General features: G+C 43.8%; 1 protein-coding gene across 2 annotated transcripts; it reads right to left on the bottom strand.

Annotated features, from left to right (window-relative positions):
• Nucleotides 1-525: 525 nt before the first annotated feature.
• On the bottom strand, nt 526-18,370 carry LOC148003357 (putative sperm motility kinase W). Of its 2 annotated transcripts, none has more exons than XM_087568471.1 (7): nt 18,262-18,370; nt 8,518-10,092; nt 7,589-8,083; nt 5,941-6,335; nt 4,808-4,942; nt 1,391-1,628; nt 526-840 (listed from the first exon to the last, which is right to left on the bottom strand). In XM_087568471.1, exons 2-3 carry the CDS (start codon nt 10,032-10,034, stop codon nt 8,062-8,064), a joined length of 1,539 nt encoding a protein of 512 aa, XP_087424597.1. In that variant the 5' UTR covers nt 10,035-10,092; nt 18,262-18,370; the 3' UTR covers nt 526-840; nt 1,391-1,628; nt 4,808-4,942; nt 5,941-6,335; nt 7,589-8,061. The 2 variants fall into 2 exon arrangements, with proteins under 2 accessions (XP_087424597.1, XP_087424598.1); XM_087568472.1 differs by having other exon boundaries at nt 7,589-7,951; nt 18,262-18,338.
• Nucleotides 18,371-19,060: the final 690 nt, after the last annotated feature.

The raw sequence follows: 19,060 nt of genomic DNA, 5'->3' as shown, positions 1-19,060 counted from the left end.
ATTTTTTGACGGCAGCTCACTTTTTTGTGCCTTGATTTCCCTGGTTGCCTTTGACAAAATTAGCTGGCCTGATTTAGGTGGGTCTATTGCTAGACTATGTGCTCAGTCATATCTGTCCAGTCTCTGTTCTTTTTCTGGAGCACTTCCTCTAACTCTGAGACAATGTGGGAAGGGATGGAATGAGAAGGGCCGGGTAGGGAGGAATCTCGTCTTCATTCTGTCAGATCTTCTAGGTTTAGGACCAGCTGTTTGCTCCATTTGGTGTTTGGCCATCGAAGTGGTTTTGCTGAGCATATAGATGATGTATAAAAAGGATGTATGCAGTGCTGCTGAGACTACATGTCTCAGGGTGGAGTGGTGCCCAAAGGAGGCTCCCTCTTTCTCTGAAAAGAAGGTAGATGGGGCAATGAGAGGAATGATATGTAAGGCCCTGACTGGGAGCACAGGAAAGAAGGTGGCTGTGATCAAAGTGTAAAGTGTATAAAAAATGAACTGTTGAAGAAAAGAACAGTGACTAGGCAGGCATAAGGGTTCAGGTCAATTTGTATTTCTCTCAGCCATGTGTGAAAGTGTTCTGAATACCAATTCAAAGCTGATTTTGGAATTGTACTGAAACACTTTAGTACTTTTTGACTGTGAATATTATCTACCCAACACCACTAAGACATGGCCCAACAGAACGCCCTCAATTTCACCATCTTCCTGTAAGTGGTCCTTGGGTCCATGGCCACTGGCCTTCTCAGGAGATCCAGTCTAGACAACAGACATGGAGGCACATTCACTTGCTCAGGCTCTGCGGAGACACATACTTCATCTGCTCAGGAGTGATTCCTTGAATATCTGTGAGAATAGAGAAGCATAGGTGAGAGTTGTTCACAGCCAAAATGCAAACTATCTAAGATGGGCAGTGAATCGGCTATATCTACCCAGTGGGTGGTTTCACGAAGAGATCCTCCTGTAGAGTGCCCAGATATGGTTGGAAATGTGGAGTGGTTGTGTGTAGTTGGATGGTAGAAGGGAAAACATTTCATTGTCTTCCACAGCATGTCCTCCTGGTGTTGTGTGAAGCCTCTGAGCTCCTCTAGATCTCAGGCAATGACATGATACTCATTCATGAGACGTGTAGGTGGGAGATGCTCTCCACAGCCAGTGTCATAGTAATGTGTGCCACATCCTGAGGCAGGAATTTTCTGGGTACATGTTTCAAGATGTGGACAGACGTCTATCTACTAGAGAAGGCTCATTGAAGATACATGATGATGTTGCCAGAAACATTCACTGTCCTACCTAAGACTTGTGACTATTCAGATCACACAGCCTGTTCATTTTGGGTGGACTTCAGTACCCAATGAAGCAGGGATAATGTTTATTTTCCCCTTATGTGACTTACGTGATAAAGAACTCAATGGTTCTCTTCAGGAAATAATGTTTTCAGGGACTGGTCTGGCTTGTTTGCCTGCATCTGTCCCATAAACAGGAACTAGGAGAAAGGAATTAAGCAGTTTCCCAACATTCTATGTGGATTGGACACTGCATTTCCTATACCATCTTCTTTAACAATTTTCTAGATGAGTCAGAATGCAAGGACGGTGAAAGGATCTTTGACCACAGATCTTGTTCAGCAGAACCTGCAGATTAGAGAAGACAGAACATGGCCAGTGACTGTAGTGTACACAGTAAGACTACAAGGAAGTCAGTGTGCTTGTGGTCATTATGTCTGAGTCAAATATCTGGTTGGGTTTCTATAGTATATGAGCCAAACATACATTGTACAAAAGAGCAAGCTACGGATCATCTCTGGGACTCAGTTTTCTTCTCTGGGAGATGAGTATTACTGGCCTGTAATGTCATGTTTGGATAGGTCCTGGTTGAAATAGCTTGTGTTGACTACACCTGTCCAGGTGTCTCTCTCAGGCAGGCTGTGTGGAAAGGAAGGTGTTGAGTCTGTAAGCTTGGCCCTAAAGAGCTGACTTCTCTTCTCTCAGGTAACATGCAGCAACGTGCTCCCTCTAGTGGCTGCAACACAAAATGTCCACTTTATACTCTTCTGGTCTCTTGGGCATCAACTCTGCACTGGGAAATTCACATACTTGGAATCAATGGCAAATGGTGGGGCCAAACATTCATTTCTGCTGTCTCTCCTGGGATTTCGTGACATGGCTACCTTACTAATGTCTTTTTTGCTCTGGTCTGGCTTTCCATAAGGTGCATCAGTATTGAAGACTACATTAGTGGTCACTAAAAGCAGACCAGCTATGGGCGAAGCAAAAAATGACCAATTGCCTCTTGGCTATCTTCTTCTGAAAGATCCCCGAATGGAGACCCTTACTCAAGTCTCGAGAAGTCGCAGACCCCAGACACAGAGAGACCATTTTGGATGTATACACAAAGGCGAGGTTTATTATGGAGATCTACTAAGGAGATCTCTGGGCCGACACGTATCACATGCAGGAGACAGAGGTGTTGACCCTGAGTGGCTGGGAGAAGGGCTTTTTAAAGGAAGAAGTCACAAACTCCAGGAGATGAGAGGATGTCAAAAGGAAATACCAAAAATGTCACAAGGGAAAACTCTCAAAATTACAAGATTGTTCTTAAGACTCTAGGACTTAAATGAGGGGAAAGGGCAAGCATTCTCCTGAGAACAGATCTTGATTGTCCTTTAGGGTAAATGTTTGTCAGTGTTGATGAGGCATCTGCATCTGAAACACATCTGGTTAGGCTTGGCCAGCCTGTTTCCTGGAATACTCTCTGCAGGACTCAATGGCTGGAGGGCACAACCGGGACTTGAACAAGTATCTATCACAGGGGCAGTACAGAACTCATTACTCATTTACTCATATCTGGTGATAGGGGGAGGGTCAGTGAGTCTCGATAGGTTCTCCTGCATTTTTAACAATCTGTCTTCCTGAGTCAGATCCTGTTCCTGAGTTTTGAGCTAATTTGAAACTCTATCTTTCATTTCTGGTAGGTTATTTGTACCCTAGCTCTGGAAGCCAATACAAATGCAGTAAAAGTCCAGTGGCAGTATGAATGTCAGGACATAGATGTGAGTGAAGATGTTTGCACTCTTTGTTTCAAAGTTTCCTCTTCAACTGTTTTAGTACAGAGAATCGCCTACACTAAGTTATCTCATGTTCCCTGAGAGCCACTCCTTAGTGTCTGTGTCTCTATCTCTCACTATCTCCCTCTGTCTTTCCATCACTTATCTTGGGATTGAAGGAACCCTTCCAGGGCATCCTCATGGTTGCTAACATGTAGTGCTAAGTTTAGACAAGATTCCAAGAATTTATCTTCTATTATCACTGTGCTCCTGGCTACGTAAACCCACCCCCTCAAAAGGGAAGCAGGATCCAAGTATTCCTACTAAAAAGGATTCCTATTTCCCTTCATTGCTGGTACTCCCCTGTTAGGAGACAGATATGGTCCTGATAAAACTCCCCACCGTGAGTCTCCTAAGCATACAGAAAAACTGAGGCAGCATGCAGTGAGCTATGACTTCTGTGATGGGAGGGATACGGGGATACAGGGAGGCTGCAAATGCAACATCAGAGAGGGGACCATGAGGAAAGAGGGATGGAGCTGGTCTTTCCTCATGTGGGAAATCTGATGAGAAAAGCAGAGAAATGAGTATTGCTGTAGTATTTCTGTACAGATTTGCCCAAAGAATTGGCACATTCATGGGCAGATTGGACATGGTATTGGCTCAAGGTACACTCTGAAAACAATGCTGTGAGAGGGTAGGCCTGGGCCATGTTTCCTTCTTAAATATGGTTTCCTGTGGAGAAAACACTCATAGATGGTTTACCTGCTCCTGTGTTGGATAGAGGCCTCTATATTGGGTAAATCAGTAAATGGACACAGACTCTATGGATTTCCTACAGGATTCTTCATTCTGTTCTCTCGCTCTACAGCAGGAAACCCCATGTCTCACAATATATAGGGCTCATCCCTTCAAACAAGGAGGATATATGAACCATGCAAAACATTAGTTCTCCACCCTCCATTTTCAGCAAAAGTTAATGGAGTTCATGCTGCCTCTGCAACCTGTGCTTCTCATCCTCGGAGGTCCATCTTGAGCTCAACTATGATGGTTTACAAAGAGCTAAAAGCTTCTGGGGAACGGCATTATGAAATCAGATTTTTGAATGTGTATACCCATCCATGGAAAACATTTAATGTTTCAATGGAATAAGACAAATTTTAAAAGAAAATATAATGAAAAAATTATATGAAGATGATATAGGAAGAAAACTCCACATAACCAGCCTCAATTATGAAATTTTGACATTTTTCAGAGACAGATAAAGATCAGGAGGACTGTGCTGTGTGTCACAAGCTTTCCCCAAGGACAGAAATGGCTTGTTTTCACTCAATAGAAGTTTGGTGGTTAGGAACCTGAACATAAATGACAAAGCTCTAAGGATATGGAATAGGACGGGGTCTCCCTAACATGTTCGACAATTCTTATGTGGAGAGTTTACCTGTCCCATCACAGACGTTCCATGAGGTATTGTACAGTGCTTTGGGTGATGCAGAACTCAGATTCTTACATCCCAATCTCCACATTAGCCTGCCAGGATCAACACGTTTCAGTGGTTTAAAACTCAATCCAAAGTGGTTTGACAAGCAAAGACAGCACTGTGGGACCCATGAAATCCAAACTAGTCATGAAAGTCAGCAACTGATCAGACTGTATCTTGGTGTTGAATCAGGAGAACAAGAGTCTTTCCTCTACCATAGATGACCATGAAGTGAAAGCTGTGCTTTCAATAATAAATGACAGGTACCAGTTGTCTCAGTGACCCACCTTATGTCTTCATCTATGACCACTTGGCTCAGATGGAAAGAATTCTTTCGACAAGACTGGCTAGGTAGTCTACGGTATCCTGAAGTTGTCACTTTGAGGTTATGTGACTTATGCCCAGAAGGCAGCTAAGGGATCCTGTGAAAGCAGGCAAGGTAAGAGAGTCACACTCTGAGGCCTATATCCAAATGGTGTCAAGCATGACACAAAACGCCTATCCCACTGGCTTCTCTCCACAGAAGTATTCTAGACTGAATTCCCACCATCAGGTGTCCACTCCCATGGGAACATAGACTTCTATTCTGAAGGTTACATTTGAGGTTGGTTTGCTCACTGTTCCTAGTCGACCCTGGATGTCAGTGCCTCCAGCTCAATTCCTGGCCATGCACAAATGATGAAAGCTCAGGACTGGAATGGTTCTACATGGAAAGATTACAAGAATTTATTATTGCTGCTGTACCCATGTACAATCCTAGCATACAAGATGCAGTGCCATGGAAGATCTCACTGAGTTTTGGAACCACCAATTCTACATTATGATTTACAGAACAAAAAAAAATGCTATGTACTAAGTTCTTGTCTCAAAAAATAAAAACTAAATGTTAGGACAAGAAATTTCACTGTCCCCTTTAAAGAATTAAAAAGAAGCCCATCCATTCAACAGCTCTAGCTTCCATGATGTGCAATAGAAACACAAGCTGACCCTGGTTGATGCCATGAAAGTCAAAATTACTCTCAACCACTATGAACTCAGCTTTCTGTTCTGTTGACACAGGACTCACCAGATGATACAGATTCTAGGAAGTATTGACAGCCAAACTTCCCATCATCCTGTTGGGAAGAAGATTTGACCAATGCTGTCAATGTGCCCAGGGACAGCTGGGCAGAATGGAAGCTGGATGCCAAGTATAAAGGAGCAGGCAGTTCCTGCCTTACCACAGCTCTGTCGTCCCTCATGTTCCCATTGGTTGTCAGTAAACAGTCAACAATTTCCCTAGGAGAAGGCGATGCTGGCATAAACCACCTTCTGTGTTCCTTCCTTCACTATATGAAGACCAGGCTTCGGACACTCATGGTCTACAGCACACAGATACTTACTGGACTCCATCTTACTTTCAGCTGCATGATTCACTCACCTTAGGCCTCTGGATTGTCTGTGAAGCTCGGTTGCCAGGTCAACCCTGAGAGTTTCTCCTTCCCTGAAATGTGTCCTGAAAAACACCTCACAGAAACATTCATTCCATTCTCCATACCCCACCAGGGGCTGACATCTACAATTCCATGATCACCATTGTTCTTGTCTAAGCCTGGATTCTTGATTGGCAGTAGATACAATCCAGTACCATGGCTGCTGGCCTCTTAGAGGCAATATCTGGCATCAGGCTCGGTAATACCTATTTAACTTGCCATTGTTGAGCAAAACAAACATAGCTCAAATGATAGTTATGAATCAGTCCATGAGACGGGAGAATGATAAAAGATTCTTCAAACATGACATGGGAGGAAACGTGGAAGGCCTGGATGAAAGAGGCTGTGAAGAAAAAGACACAGGTACCAGATGAGACGTAGTCTGCATAAGACAAGAGCAGCAGACTCCCCAGTGCCACACCCTCCATCAGTCGCCCCAAACAGGAGGGTATTTATTGGGGCAAACTCCTACTTCTGTACCTTGACACATGTCAGTAACCATCAGAGCAGGACCACTTCACATGGTGTGCAGTGTCCTCACAACTCACATTGTCTGCGGTGGACAATGGTTCCTAGTCTTTCTTCATCAAACTCCTGCCCGAGACCACACATTCCCTCATTTCTGCTTCATCACTGACAGGAAGTGTCCCAGCACACTCTTGCTTTGTCCCTCTCCATGTCCACTCATTTCTTCTTTTCCCTATTCCTCCCTCTTATCTCCCTTTGTGTATCCACAGCTCCAACAGTTCACTCGGGGTTAATGGCCTTCTTCCACAGAACCTTCAGAAGGGAGCTTGGGTATGATGAAGTGAACAGAGTGGAGTGGAGCCTGAGAACTACATGGATGTCTGCTCTGTTTGCAGAGGCCACTGTTATAGATGCTCTCAAAGCCTTTTTCCACAAATATGACAAAACTAGGGACATAGAATTTTATCAGGTCACAGCTGCATGTGACTACTTAGGGAAATCTAGCAAGCAGGGCAGGCGCTCCAGGGAGGTGAAGGGTTTAAACACCGTAGCTGAAACTGTATATTTGGAGGATGGGTGCTATGACCTGTAGCCCTGGTATATTTTTACACAGCACCTCCAATATCTGACTTGCGTCCCTCTTGTTGCACATACAACACCAAAGGCATAGCTCAACTATGCCATTTCACTTTCCCCTCAAAAGAAACAAAGAATCCTGAAGGGCCTGTTATTGACATTGAAGACAGGACTTCCGGAGTCCTGAGCAGGATAGGAACCAACTGACTTTACAGGGCTGTACCTTTTTCCTGCCACTTGACAGCTCAGGAGCATAGAACAGGATGATGCTTCAAGGCAGCTTCCTACTTGTCTGCCTTGACTCATGCAAGGAGCCATCCAAGCAGGCCCTCTTCTCCTCATCGTTGGCCAGGCTGATCTAGTTACATGCTGTACCTCTCAGGAACTCTATTCCTACTCTTGATTGCCCCAAGCTCCTGCCTAGTCCAAAACAAGCATCTCTTTCATGGCACTTTTTGGACAGGAAGTTCCTAAGGACAGAATCTATTCCTCACACTACACCCTCTCATTTCTGTTTCCCATTCCATCCCATTTGCCAATTGTTCCGCTTACCTCCTTTCACCTGTTTTCCTCCTTCCAGGGGACTTACATGGTTCTTGCAGGCCTTTCCAAAGGACAGTCACAAAATAAGATGGAGGGTATAAAGTGACCAAGATGATGACACTCGTCCTCCTCAGGACTGAGTAAGTCCTGTCTTCAATGTCCATGACAGAGGCCTTGTCATGAGACAGGTCATTCCTGCCTGTAGAGGCCTCTGTTTTAGATGCTGTAGGCACTGGTCCTATAGCATGTCCAGAGCTGGGGAGGTGGAGCCTCCCCCGCTAGATGTTCCTTATGCGCACCTTTCTGTCCACGAAGCAGTGCTGGGGCTGGAGAAACTGAAGGAGCTGCACACTGAAAGTTCAGACCCAAGAGCTGGAGAGGGACACAGAAGCGTGTAGCCCTGGGTTGGAGGAACACAGGAGCCTGGGGTTCTGTCCTGACTTTCTGCTGTGGCATCACTCCTCAATAGGGCCGGAATTCTATTAATTCATTTCAGTTTCCCCACTTCAAAGCAAAAGAAATATGAAAGTGCATCTATTACTGACCGTGACAGAGGTAGGACTTATTCAGCACTGAACTCACCTGATCTGCCATAGCTCTCACCTTCCTCCTTCCTCTATAAAATTTCTCCCCTTTAGCTAAACTGTCCTCTATCTCTTTCAACCCAATGTGCCCCATGCTATGCTATCTGCTTGTGACTCAACCCTCTAGACATTTAAATGAGGGTAAAGCTGTGGAATTGGGCCATTTAATGTGCTAGACATCTTATATTTTTGCCGTATTAGAGGGTCCATCTTATCGTTTGCAGAGGATATTAAAAGGCATATCCTAACTGCACAGGAATTGTGAATCTGGGTAGCCAGTCCAGCTGTGTTTTCTAAGGGACTTCACTATCCCATCTTTTCTTTGTTGCACCTAACACAGGGATTCAGGCTCACCATGGGGAGGGCAGACAGCAGCAGCAGCAGCATGCTTCCAGGAAACGGAAAATTCGCTTCTTCATCAGCTTCCAGCCCCTAAGTGGCCTAGAAGCAGAAGCTATGGGTCCAACTTGGGGCTGGTCCCTGGAAATGTCGAGCTCTGGGGATGGTTCTTCTTCAAAAAAGCCCATGTTCACAAACCCTGTGGCTGTTCCATCCTGGGCTGATAATGGAGAGAAGTGTTCGCCACGTAGGCTGTCCATAGAATTTCTGTTGACTGCAATGTCCTCTGTAGCAGTATTAGTGATGTTAACTGCCAGAGAATATCCTTCTGGTACTGGGTCATCTGAACAGGGCATTAGGTCCACGGAGGAGTATTTGGTGAGCATGGGGTACCTTCTGCAACTCTCGCCTCTTTCTTCCACACCATCCTCCTGAAAGTGACTCTTGCCAGCTTCTATACGGGTTGAAGGAACAGGTTCACTCGCTCTCCTCTTCAAAGCTGGAAGTAGGCTAAGGGCACCTGCAGGGCTGCTGTTTGCCCAGGGCTTCTCCACTTGTTGATGGCTGTCCCCACAGTTCAGCTGGTATTTTAAAATATTAAAGGTTGCCATTACTTCACCTTTGACTTGCCTGTGTGTTAGGGATGACACAATCTCTTCACAGGTATAACCAATGGTGCACATTGTGTTCACGATCCTGGGAAGTATTCCTTTTGTGGCAAGCAGCCTATGTTCTTGAATGGGGCCCAGCCACGGTCGTTCCACCAGCTGATATATTGTCAACCTGTACCAGGTGGGGACAATGAGTAAACGTGCAATGATGATGTGACACGGTTTTGACAAGTGGTAAGGAATGGGACACATCGTAGTAGTGATGAGCCTGTGCATATCCTCAGTGGTAGCTTCTAGATATGGAAAGTGCCCAGTGACCAGAACATAGAGGACGATGCCCAAGCTCCACATGTCACCTGCCAGCCCATCATAGGGTTTCCTTGCCAAGATCTCTGGGGCCCAATAGAGCAAGGAGCCACAGATCTCCTCCAGCATCTGCCCTTCTGTAATTTTAATTGCCATACCAAAATCACAAAGCTTTGCATTTCCTGCCGCATCGACCAGAATGTTTTCTAATTTAATATCGCGGTGTGCTATGCGTCTTTGGTGGAGGAAGTGAACCGCCGACACCACCTGCTGGAAAATAGGTCTGGCCTCCTCCTCTTTCATACAGCCCAGTGATCTGAGGCAGCTCTCAAGGTCCTCTCCTGCCACATATTCCATGATAATGTAACTTGCTGTCAGTGTGTCGATCATGTGAAAAAATCGAACAATGTTTCTGTGTTCTAAAGATTGAAGGAGTTCCACCTCCAAAGTGATGTCAGCCACACTGTTGATGTTTTTATCAAGGACCTTGACAGCCACCCTTGTGCCTGTGGGAAGGTGACAGGCAAGTTTCACCTCTCCATATGAGCCAGAACCCAGAGATAGCAAGATCCGGAAATCTTTTTCAAGGATGTTCACTTCTGTGTGGCCGGCCATGATGCTTGCTTCAAGGTCAACCACCTAATCGCATGTGTTAATCCAGGAACATACAAGGCTAGAAATAAAAATGAATGCAAGTTTGGAATGAAGGCTTACAACTAAGAATTCTCTGTCATGAAACCTAAGATATCCCAAACCACCCAATGATGCACCTCAAGGACATATAAATCCCAGAAGATCCCAACCAAAAACTGGTAGAGCAGGAGTCCTGGTAAAGAGCAGAAATGGTTCCAGTGAACTGGGCATGCAAAGGGAAATACTGACATGACATCAATAATGAGCTGGCACTCATTGATAAGTGGCTATTACCCAAATGCTTGAATTACCCTAGATGCCTAGAACAAATGAAACTCAAGACGGATGACCAAAATGTGAATGCTTCACTCCTTCTTTAAAAGGGGAACAAGAATACCCTTGACAGGGAATAGAGAGGCAAAGATTAAAACAGACACAGAAGGAACACCCATTCAGAGCCTGCCCCACGTGTGGCCCATACATATACAGCCATCCAATTAGACAAGATGGATGAAGCAAAGAAGTGCAGGCTGACAGGAGCCGGATGTAGATCGCTCCTGAGAGACACAGCCAGAATACAGCAAATACAGAGGCAAATGCCAGCAGCAAACCACTGAACTGAGAATAGGACCTCGTTGAAGGAGTCGCGGGGGACTGGAAGAGCTTGAAGGGGCTCGTGACCCCATATGTACAACAATGCCAAGCAACCAGAGCTTCCAGGGACTAAGCCACTGCCTAAAGACTATACATGGACTGACCCTGGACTCTGACCTCATAGGTAGCAATGAATATCCTAGTAAGAGGACCAGTGGAAGGGGTAGCCCTGGGTCCTGTTAAGACTGAACCCCCAGTGAACTAGATTGTTGGGGGGAGGGCAGCAGTGGGGGGAGGATGGGGAGAAGAACACCCATAAGGAAGGGGGTGGAGGGATTAGGGGAATGTTTGCCTGGAAACCAGGAAAGGGAATAACACTCGATTTGGCTCAGTGGTAGAGCGTTTGCCTAGGAAGCGCAAGGCCCTGAGTTCGGTCCCCAGCTCCAAAAAAAAAAAAAAAAAAAAGAAATACTCAAGTTAATAAAAAAAAATGAGCTGGCTATTTTCAAGACAACCATGCAGTTAACCTGAGTTATCAATTGAGACTTCTACAGACTATAAAAAGAAAACAATGAGATGATTTTTTTAATTTAAAAATTACTCAATTATTATTCCTTGTACCAATATCAAAATTTACAGGGCAATACATCTGATGTAATAAAAAGAAAAAGAAAAGGTTACAACAAATGAAAGACCTCAGAAATATACATCTAATTGACACTCTTGCCTTAATCGGTGGCTGCACTATTTTGCAAACTGTGGTATGACAGTCCTGAACAAGAGGGGCTTCCTGTTTAAGCTGCAATGACTTCTCTGACTATAGATCGTCGTTCCTTCTCTGGCAGATTTTTACAGTTCCTCCACTGCATTCAGGATGAGTGTCTCAAAGGAGCCTACAGCTTTCCTGACGACTCCTCATTCTCTCTCCCACTAAGACTGTAGTAGAAAGTAGCCGTTTCTGTTTTATTTTAAAACCTTCTGCTGCCACATCCACCACTTCACCTCCAGAGTCGTAGGCACCACCATCGGGACTGCCTGAGCTTCTTCCAGCAAAACTGCCCCCCTTCATGGCTCCATAATTTGATGGCTGCTTCCCACTATAATTTCCAAAGTCATTAAACTTACCACCACTACCATAGATACCTCAAGCAAAATTTCCTTCTTCATTGTAACCATCATGTCCTCCTCCACCATCACCATATCTACCACCTTGGTTTCCATAACCTCCTCTACTATTGTAGCCAGAACTGCTACCATAGCTGTCACCATCACCTCCAAATCCATTATATCTAACACCACCGCCACCATGACTATCTCTGATGCCACCACATTCATTACCGTAGCCTCATCTTCCACCAGTTTCCTCCACAACCCATCAAGTAGACAGATCCACCCCCATGACCTCTCTGTGATCCAGCAGACTGCATGTCTTGTTTACAAAGGGCCTTTCAGTTCACACTTATGCCCATTGATATTATAGTTTTTCTGAACAAGAATTGTGTCAACTGTGTCATGACCATCAAAAGTTATAAAAGCAAATCCTCTCTTCCTCCCACTCTGCCTGTTTCCATAACTTCTATGGTTTCAATCATGCCATACTTTTTAAAGTAGTCTGTCTGATTATATTCTGGGGTTTACTCTTTAATAACACCAACAAAAATTTTCTTCATTAAATGAGCACCAGGCTTTGCAGAATCCTCTTTAGAATATCTCTCTTTGGTTCCACAACACACCCAGCAACATGGTGTGGCTGACCACACATCGTGGTATATGCTTCTTTAACACAAGAATAGGTAATAAAAACAAAACCACTGGAAGGTTGTTTGAGCATCTCTCCTTACCACACAGTGTGTAATTGTGCTCCATTTCTCAAAATGTTCTCTTAAGCTATCATCTGTCAGTTCAAAGCTCAGACCACCAATAAACAGCTTGCTTCACTGCTCTGGTTCCTTTGGATAGTGGCTCTCCAATTTGAGACCAGACTCTCCTCTTCCAACTAGAGTGCAATATGGCTGACATGATGTTCTACAAATACTCTACTATGACTACAATCCAGATGATCTTTCAGGGACATTTCAAGTTTTATGCTTCCAGAAATAAGAATATACGAAAGGAGATTGTAGACCTGTGTGAATTTTGAAATAAGATGAAATAAAACACATAAACACAAGAATCATAAGCAACGAGTATTGAGTAGCAAAAATAGTAGCTGCCAAATATTCAAAGAATTCAAGAAGTGAGGGTCCAGAGAGCCAAATAACCTTATTAAAAAATGGGTTACAGAGCTAAACAAAACATTCTCAGTTCAGGAATATTGAATGGCCAAGAAGCACCTAAAGAAATGTCCAACATCGTTAGTCATCAGGGAAATACAAATAAACACAATCCTGAGACTCCATCTCACATCAGTCAGAATGGCTAAGACCAAAAATTTAGGTGAAACCAGATGCTGGTGAGGATGTGGAGAAAGAGAAACACTCCTCCATTTTTGGTGGGATTGCAGACTGGTACAACTACTCGGGAAATCAATCTGGAGGTTCCTAAGGAAATTGGACATTGTACTACCTGAGGACCCAACTAAACCACTCCTTGGCATATACTCAAATGATGCTCCAACATACAACAAAGACACATGCTCCACTATGTTCATAGCAGCCTTATTTATACTATCCAAAAGCTGGAAAGAACCCAGATGCCCTTCAACAGAGCAATGGATTCAAAATATGTGATACATCCAGAAAGACATACATGGTATGCACTCACTATTAGCCCAAATGCTTGAATTACCCTAGATGCCTAGAACAAATGAAACTCAAGACGGATGATCAAAATGTGAATGCTTCACTCCTTCTCTAAAAGGGGAACAAGAATACCCTTGGCAGGGAAGAGAGAGGCAAAGATTAAAACAGAGACTGAAGGAACACCCATTCAGAGCCTGCCCCACATGTGGCCCATACATATACAGCCACCCAATTAGACAAGATGGATGAAGCAAAGAAGTGCAGATCGACAGGAGCCAGATGTAGATCGCTCCTGAGAGACACAGCCAGAATAAAGCAAATACAGAGGCGAATGCCAGCAGCAAACCACTGAACTGAGAATAGGACCCCCATTGAAGGAATCAGAGAAAGAACTGGAAGAGCTTGAAGGAGCTCGAGACCCCTTATGAACAACAATGCCAAGCAACCAGAGCTTCCAGGGACTAAGCCACTAACTAAAGACTATACATGGACTGACCCTGGACTCTGACCTCATAGGTAGCAATGAATATCCTAGTAAGAACACCAGTGGAAGGGGAAGCCTTGGGTCCTGCTAAGACTGAACCCCCAGTGAACTAGACTGTTGGGGGGAGGGCGGCAATGGGGGGAGGGTTGTGAGGGGAACACCCATAAGGAAGGGGAGGGGGGAGGGGGATGTTTGCCCGGAAACCAAAGAATTATTATTAAGTATTAAATAAATTTTAAAAAAATATGTGATACATCTACATAACAGAGTACTACTCAGCTATCAAAAACAATGACTTCATGAAATTCTTAGGCAAATGGAATGAACTGGAAAATATCCTGAGTGAGGTAACCCACTCACAGAAAAATATACATGGTGTGCATCCATTGATAAGTGGATATTAGCCAAAAAGCTCGAATTACCCAAGATGGAATCCACAGGCCACAGGAAGCTCAAGAAGAAGGATGACCAAAATGCTGATGCTCCCACTCCTTCTAAAAGGGGGAAAAATATTCATAGGAGGGGATATGGAAGCAAATTTAGAGCAGCGACTGAAGGAATGGCTGTTCAGAGGCTTCCCCACATGTGGCCCATGTATATATAGCCACCAAAACTAGATAGGATTGATGAAGCTAAAAAAAATGCGTGCGGAAAGGGACCGGATATAGATCTCTCCTGAGAGACACAGTCAGAGCATGTCCAATACAGAAGTCAATGCTAGCAGCAAACCACTGAACTGAGAACAGGACATCCTTGGGGGGAATTAGAGGGAGGATTGAAAGAGTTGAGAAAAAGTGAAAGAAAGAGTTGAAGGAGCTTGCAACCTCATTAGAACAACAATGTGAACCAACCAGAGCTTCGAGGGACTAAACCACTACCAAAAGATTAGACATGGACTGACCCAGGGCTCCAACTGCATAAGAAGCAGAGAATAGACTTGTTGGTGCACTGCTGGAAGGAGAAACGTTGGTCCTGCCAAGGTTGGAACCCCAGTGCAGGGGAATTTGGGGATGATGGGATAAGAGGGAGTGGATGTCGGACAACACATATATGGGGGATTGGGAGGGCATGGGAGGTTATGGGCCGGAAATCACAAATGGGAATAACATTTGAAATATAAATATAGCAATATATCTAATAAAAAAGACAAAAATAAATCAAAAAATTATTATTTGTTAACTTTTACGTATCAATTGCCTGTAACATAAGTGTTTACCCAAAGTAATAAATTCGTGTTTTAGATGAAAAAAAGAAATAAAATAAAAGAAACTCAAAAAAAAAAAAAAACAAAAACAAAAACAGTACTCCCAACAATCTGAGGCCCGCCCCCGTGGATTACCCAAATGTGTAAAAACATTGGAGAAAAATATATACCAGACTTACAGAAATTATGTCATGAACGAGAAAGCAAAGGACTACATCCAAACTCATGTCTGTTAGTATTGCCCTCTTCCTCCAACCAAATAATCACGATGGAAAAGAAAGCATAAGCTAGCTCCCTTCCTTGGTGAACATAAACATGAAAATTGTAAATGAGAGCCCTCGGTATTTCACATCCATTTCAACAACAGACTACAGAGCCCTTCATTCACAATCAAAATGGCCTCATTGAGGAGCAGTAGGACAATTTGTATCAAAAATAAATTGAACAACAGCAAAGCCTGTAAGGAGTGACTGGGGAAGAGTACATGTAGTAAGCACTGTGACAGTGAACTGTTGAGGGACGAGGAAAGTCGCTGCACATACACAAATTTTTACTTGAAAGAAAGCAGTTCCACAAAGAGAAATGGGCTACATTTTTGTCCCTTGTGCTTCAGGAGAAAGGAGAAGCCTGAGTACAAACACATGGTGGACAGAATGTGGTGTTCAGGAGATAATGATCAAAGTCCACTCTACACAAGCCTTGGGGTTCCCAGAGAATGAACCACCAATCCAGGAGAGATCATGGGCTAGACCTAGGTGCCCCGACTCCCTGTGCACAAATATAGCATAAGTACAGCTTGGTCTTCATGGGTGTTCCCAACAACTGGAGAAGGATTGGGAGAAGATATATGAGGGGGTATTGGGACGTGAGGTACGCTGAGATTGGTATGTAAAAAATAAAATATAATGGCTTGTTTATTTTTTTATTTTTATTAACTTGAGTATTTCTTATTTACATTTCGATTGTTATTCCCCTTTCCGGTTTCCGGACCAACATCCCCCTCCCCTTCCATATTTGTTTCCCCTCCCCATCCTCCCCCCATTTCCACCCTCCCCCCAACAATCACATTCACTGGGGGTTCAGTCTTGGCAGGACCAAGGGCTTCCCCTTCCACTGGTGCTCTTACTAGGATATTCATTGCTACCTATGAGGTCAGAGTCCAGGGTCAGTCCATGTATAGTCTTTAGGTAGTGGCTTAGTCCCTGGAAGCTCTGGTTGGTTGGCATTGTTGTTCATATGGGGTCTCGAGCCGGTACTTTCTCTGATTCCTTCAACGGGGGTCCCATTCTCAGTTCAGTGGATTGCTGCTAGCATTCGCCTATGTGTTTGCTGTATTTTGGGTGTGTCTTATTGATAATATATTTATAATACATGTAAGTGCAATATAAATTTAGTGTAGTGTATTATACTTGTTTTATAATCACGATATATATATTATGATATTACAATTTCAGCCTGTAATAATTTGTAGTCATAAAATAGTATATTTATAGTTTCAAATAACAAAATACTTTGATATATAATATAAGCAATTACCATAAATACCATATTATATAACATATAACATATATGTCACAACTAATATATATCCTGTGTACCATACATATTGAGGATAAGTATGCTTGCAGACAGGAGTCTTGCACAGTTGTCCTCTGAGAGACTCCACCTACCAACTGACTCAGACAGATGGAGACACCTGCAGCGAACAGTGGATGAAGATTGGGGACTCCTGTAGAATAATGGGGGAAGGACTGTGGGGACCCAGAGAGAATAGGAACCCTACAGGAATACCAACAGAATCAACTAACCCTTGAGAACCCTTGGGGTTCTCAAAGTCTGAACCACCAACCAAAGAACATATACAGTTGAACCTAGGCCTCGCCTCCACATATGGAGCAGATGTGTAGCTTGATCTTCATGTGGGTCATGAACAACTGGAGTGGGGGCCATCCCAGAAGCTGTTGCCTGTGCATGAAAAATGTTCTTCTAGCCTCGGGTGCTTTGTCTGTGTCCGTGGGAAAGGATACATCTAAGCCTGCAGAGACTTGATATGCCAGGGTGGGTGGATACCCTGGGGGCCCACCCACTGAAAGGGGAAGGGGAGAGGATGGGAGGCAGGATTGTGGGAGGAAGTGATCAGGAGGGGGACAGTGAGCAGGAGGTAAAGTGAATACGTTGAAAATAAGAAAAATATATGTTTTATACAAGGAAAAGGTAAGGAAGGAAATTACAAACTTGGTTTTCAAAATGAAAATTAGGTCATAATTAATGAAGAAACAGATACCATAGGTAAGTTAACCCTAGAAGAAAATCCAACAATACTAAGAAAGGCTTCTTAGACATCTAGTTCTGCCATGTTCCGTCACTGTCCACAGGAGGCCACCTCTCTGAAGGAAATGGGAGCAGGGGGCCCGTGGGGACTTTGGGAGACAGAGGAAGCAAGGGGAAACCTTGGAGGAGTGAGTGAGGTGAGGATGCTGTTAGGAGGTTTGGAATGAGAGAAGAATCAAAGAAAGTAAAAATATAAATGTGAATATAAACTTACGTTTACATGAATATAACTATGAAAGACCAAACACAAACCCCAAGAGCAAAACCAACAAACTGTGAAACAACTCCTCAACAACTAACAGCAATGATTGGCAAGAAGTTCAGTACTCTGTGAAACTGAGGGAAGGCACACTTTCCACCTCTTTTCATCATCAGGAAACATATGAGATGAAATAACTTTGTCAGGGCAATGTTTCAGGAAAACGAGTGGAACTAGAGAAGTGTGACTTCAAACACGCCGATCCCACAAACACAAGTGTCTCATTTTGTTTCCTACAGGCCATGAGTAGGCAGGGGGATTGCACCCTTGAGCTATGGGAAGTATTTGTGACATCCAATGGAAGGGAAATGAAGTAAAGCCAATAAATAGAATCCAAAGGCAGGACAAGCAAGATGTGTGAAGTCATGATGATTTCCTCATTGTGTACAGTTAATACAGACCACCAAAGGTGTAAAATAGACAGAAACAAAGGCAAACAGGACGAGTAAATGAACTTGATCAAAGGAATAGCAGTTGAAATGAAGAAAAAGAACATAAAAGTATCCTTAAAACCCAAACCAAGAATGTAAATAAATAAAAAGTAAATGAACGCCAAATGCCAAAGCCCAAACTGAAAACCTAGGAAACAAACTCACTATGTTCAGATCCAACAAGTTGAGGAAAAGGCCAAATCTGTGAGAAGCAACTGAGTCCAACTGCTCTCTCACAAACCAACTGCCTCTCTGAAGCACAAGGACAGAACCCAGCCTTAGAGAGAACCCTGCTATTGGCTGGTATCTAACATTCTAGCAGTCTCATTATGATGTCACATGCAATAGGCCAATCAGAGATCTGATGGTTTTTTTAATGTATTTCCTCTCACATTCTTGACCCCAACTTCTGTAATGCTGTTTCCTTGTGATTGTGATCAAATGCAGACAAGGATCTACTTATAGGAGCAAGGTTTTATTTAGCCTCAGATCATCAGGAAACATAATTCACCATAATGGGAGCCGCCAATGCCATGCAGATCAGCATAGCTGTGCAGTTGGTTCCATGGCATTTCCAATCCCGGACGTCCTCTGTCATGTCCCTGTCTTTTCTATGTAGCACTAGCGCAAATCTTAAGTCTGTTTCTCTCCTCAGTCAGTGTGACCTCCTCAGTCTGCACAGGCTATGCAGACCTTGAACATGAACCCAGAAAGGCAGGAGGAGCAGACCTTGAGCTGTAGGTTTCATCAGACAGAACAGCAACACCTGCCTTGGCTGCAGCTGCAAGCTTTGATGTGCTGGAATTCACAGACTACAAAGATATGGAAACCTGTTGCATAGACAGATGTGCTGTTGCTATGCTGTTCTGGGGATGGGTTTTGTAGTTGTTCCCTTTATATACACTGTGCTGAATATTAAAACTTTGAGCATTAATCAGAACACTCTATTGGTTCCATGTTTCTC

The sequence above is a fragment of the Rattus norvegicus genome, chromosome 9, assembly GCF_021556685.1.
Source record: "Rattus norvegicus strain SHRSP/BbbUtx chromosome 9, alternate assembly SHRSP_T2T, whole genome shotgun sequence".
In the NCBI taxonomy this organism is placed as follows: Eukaryota; Metazoa; Chordata; class Mammalia; order Rodentia; family Muridae; genus Rattus; species Rattus norvegicus.
Note: the sequence above shows the minus strand (reverse complement) of the source record. Positions and strands in the feature narration are given on the sequence as shown.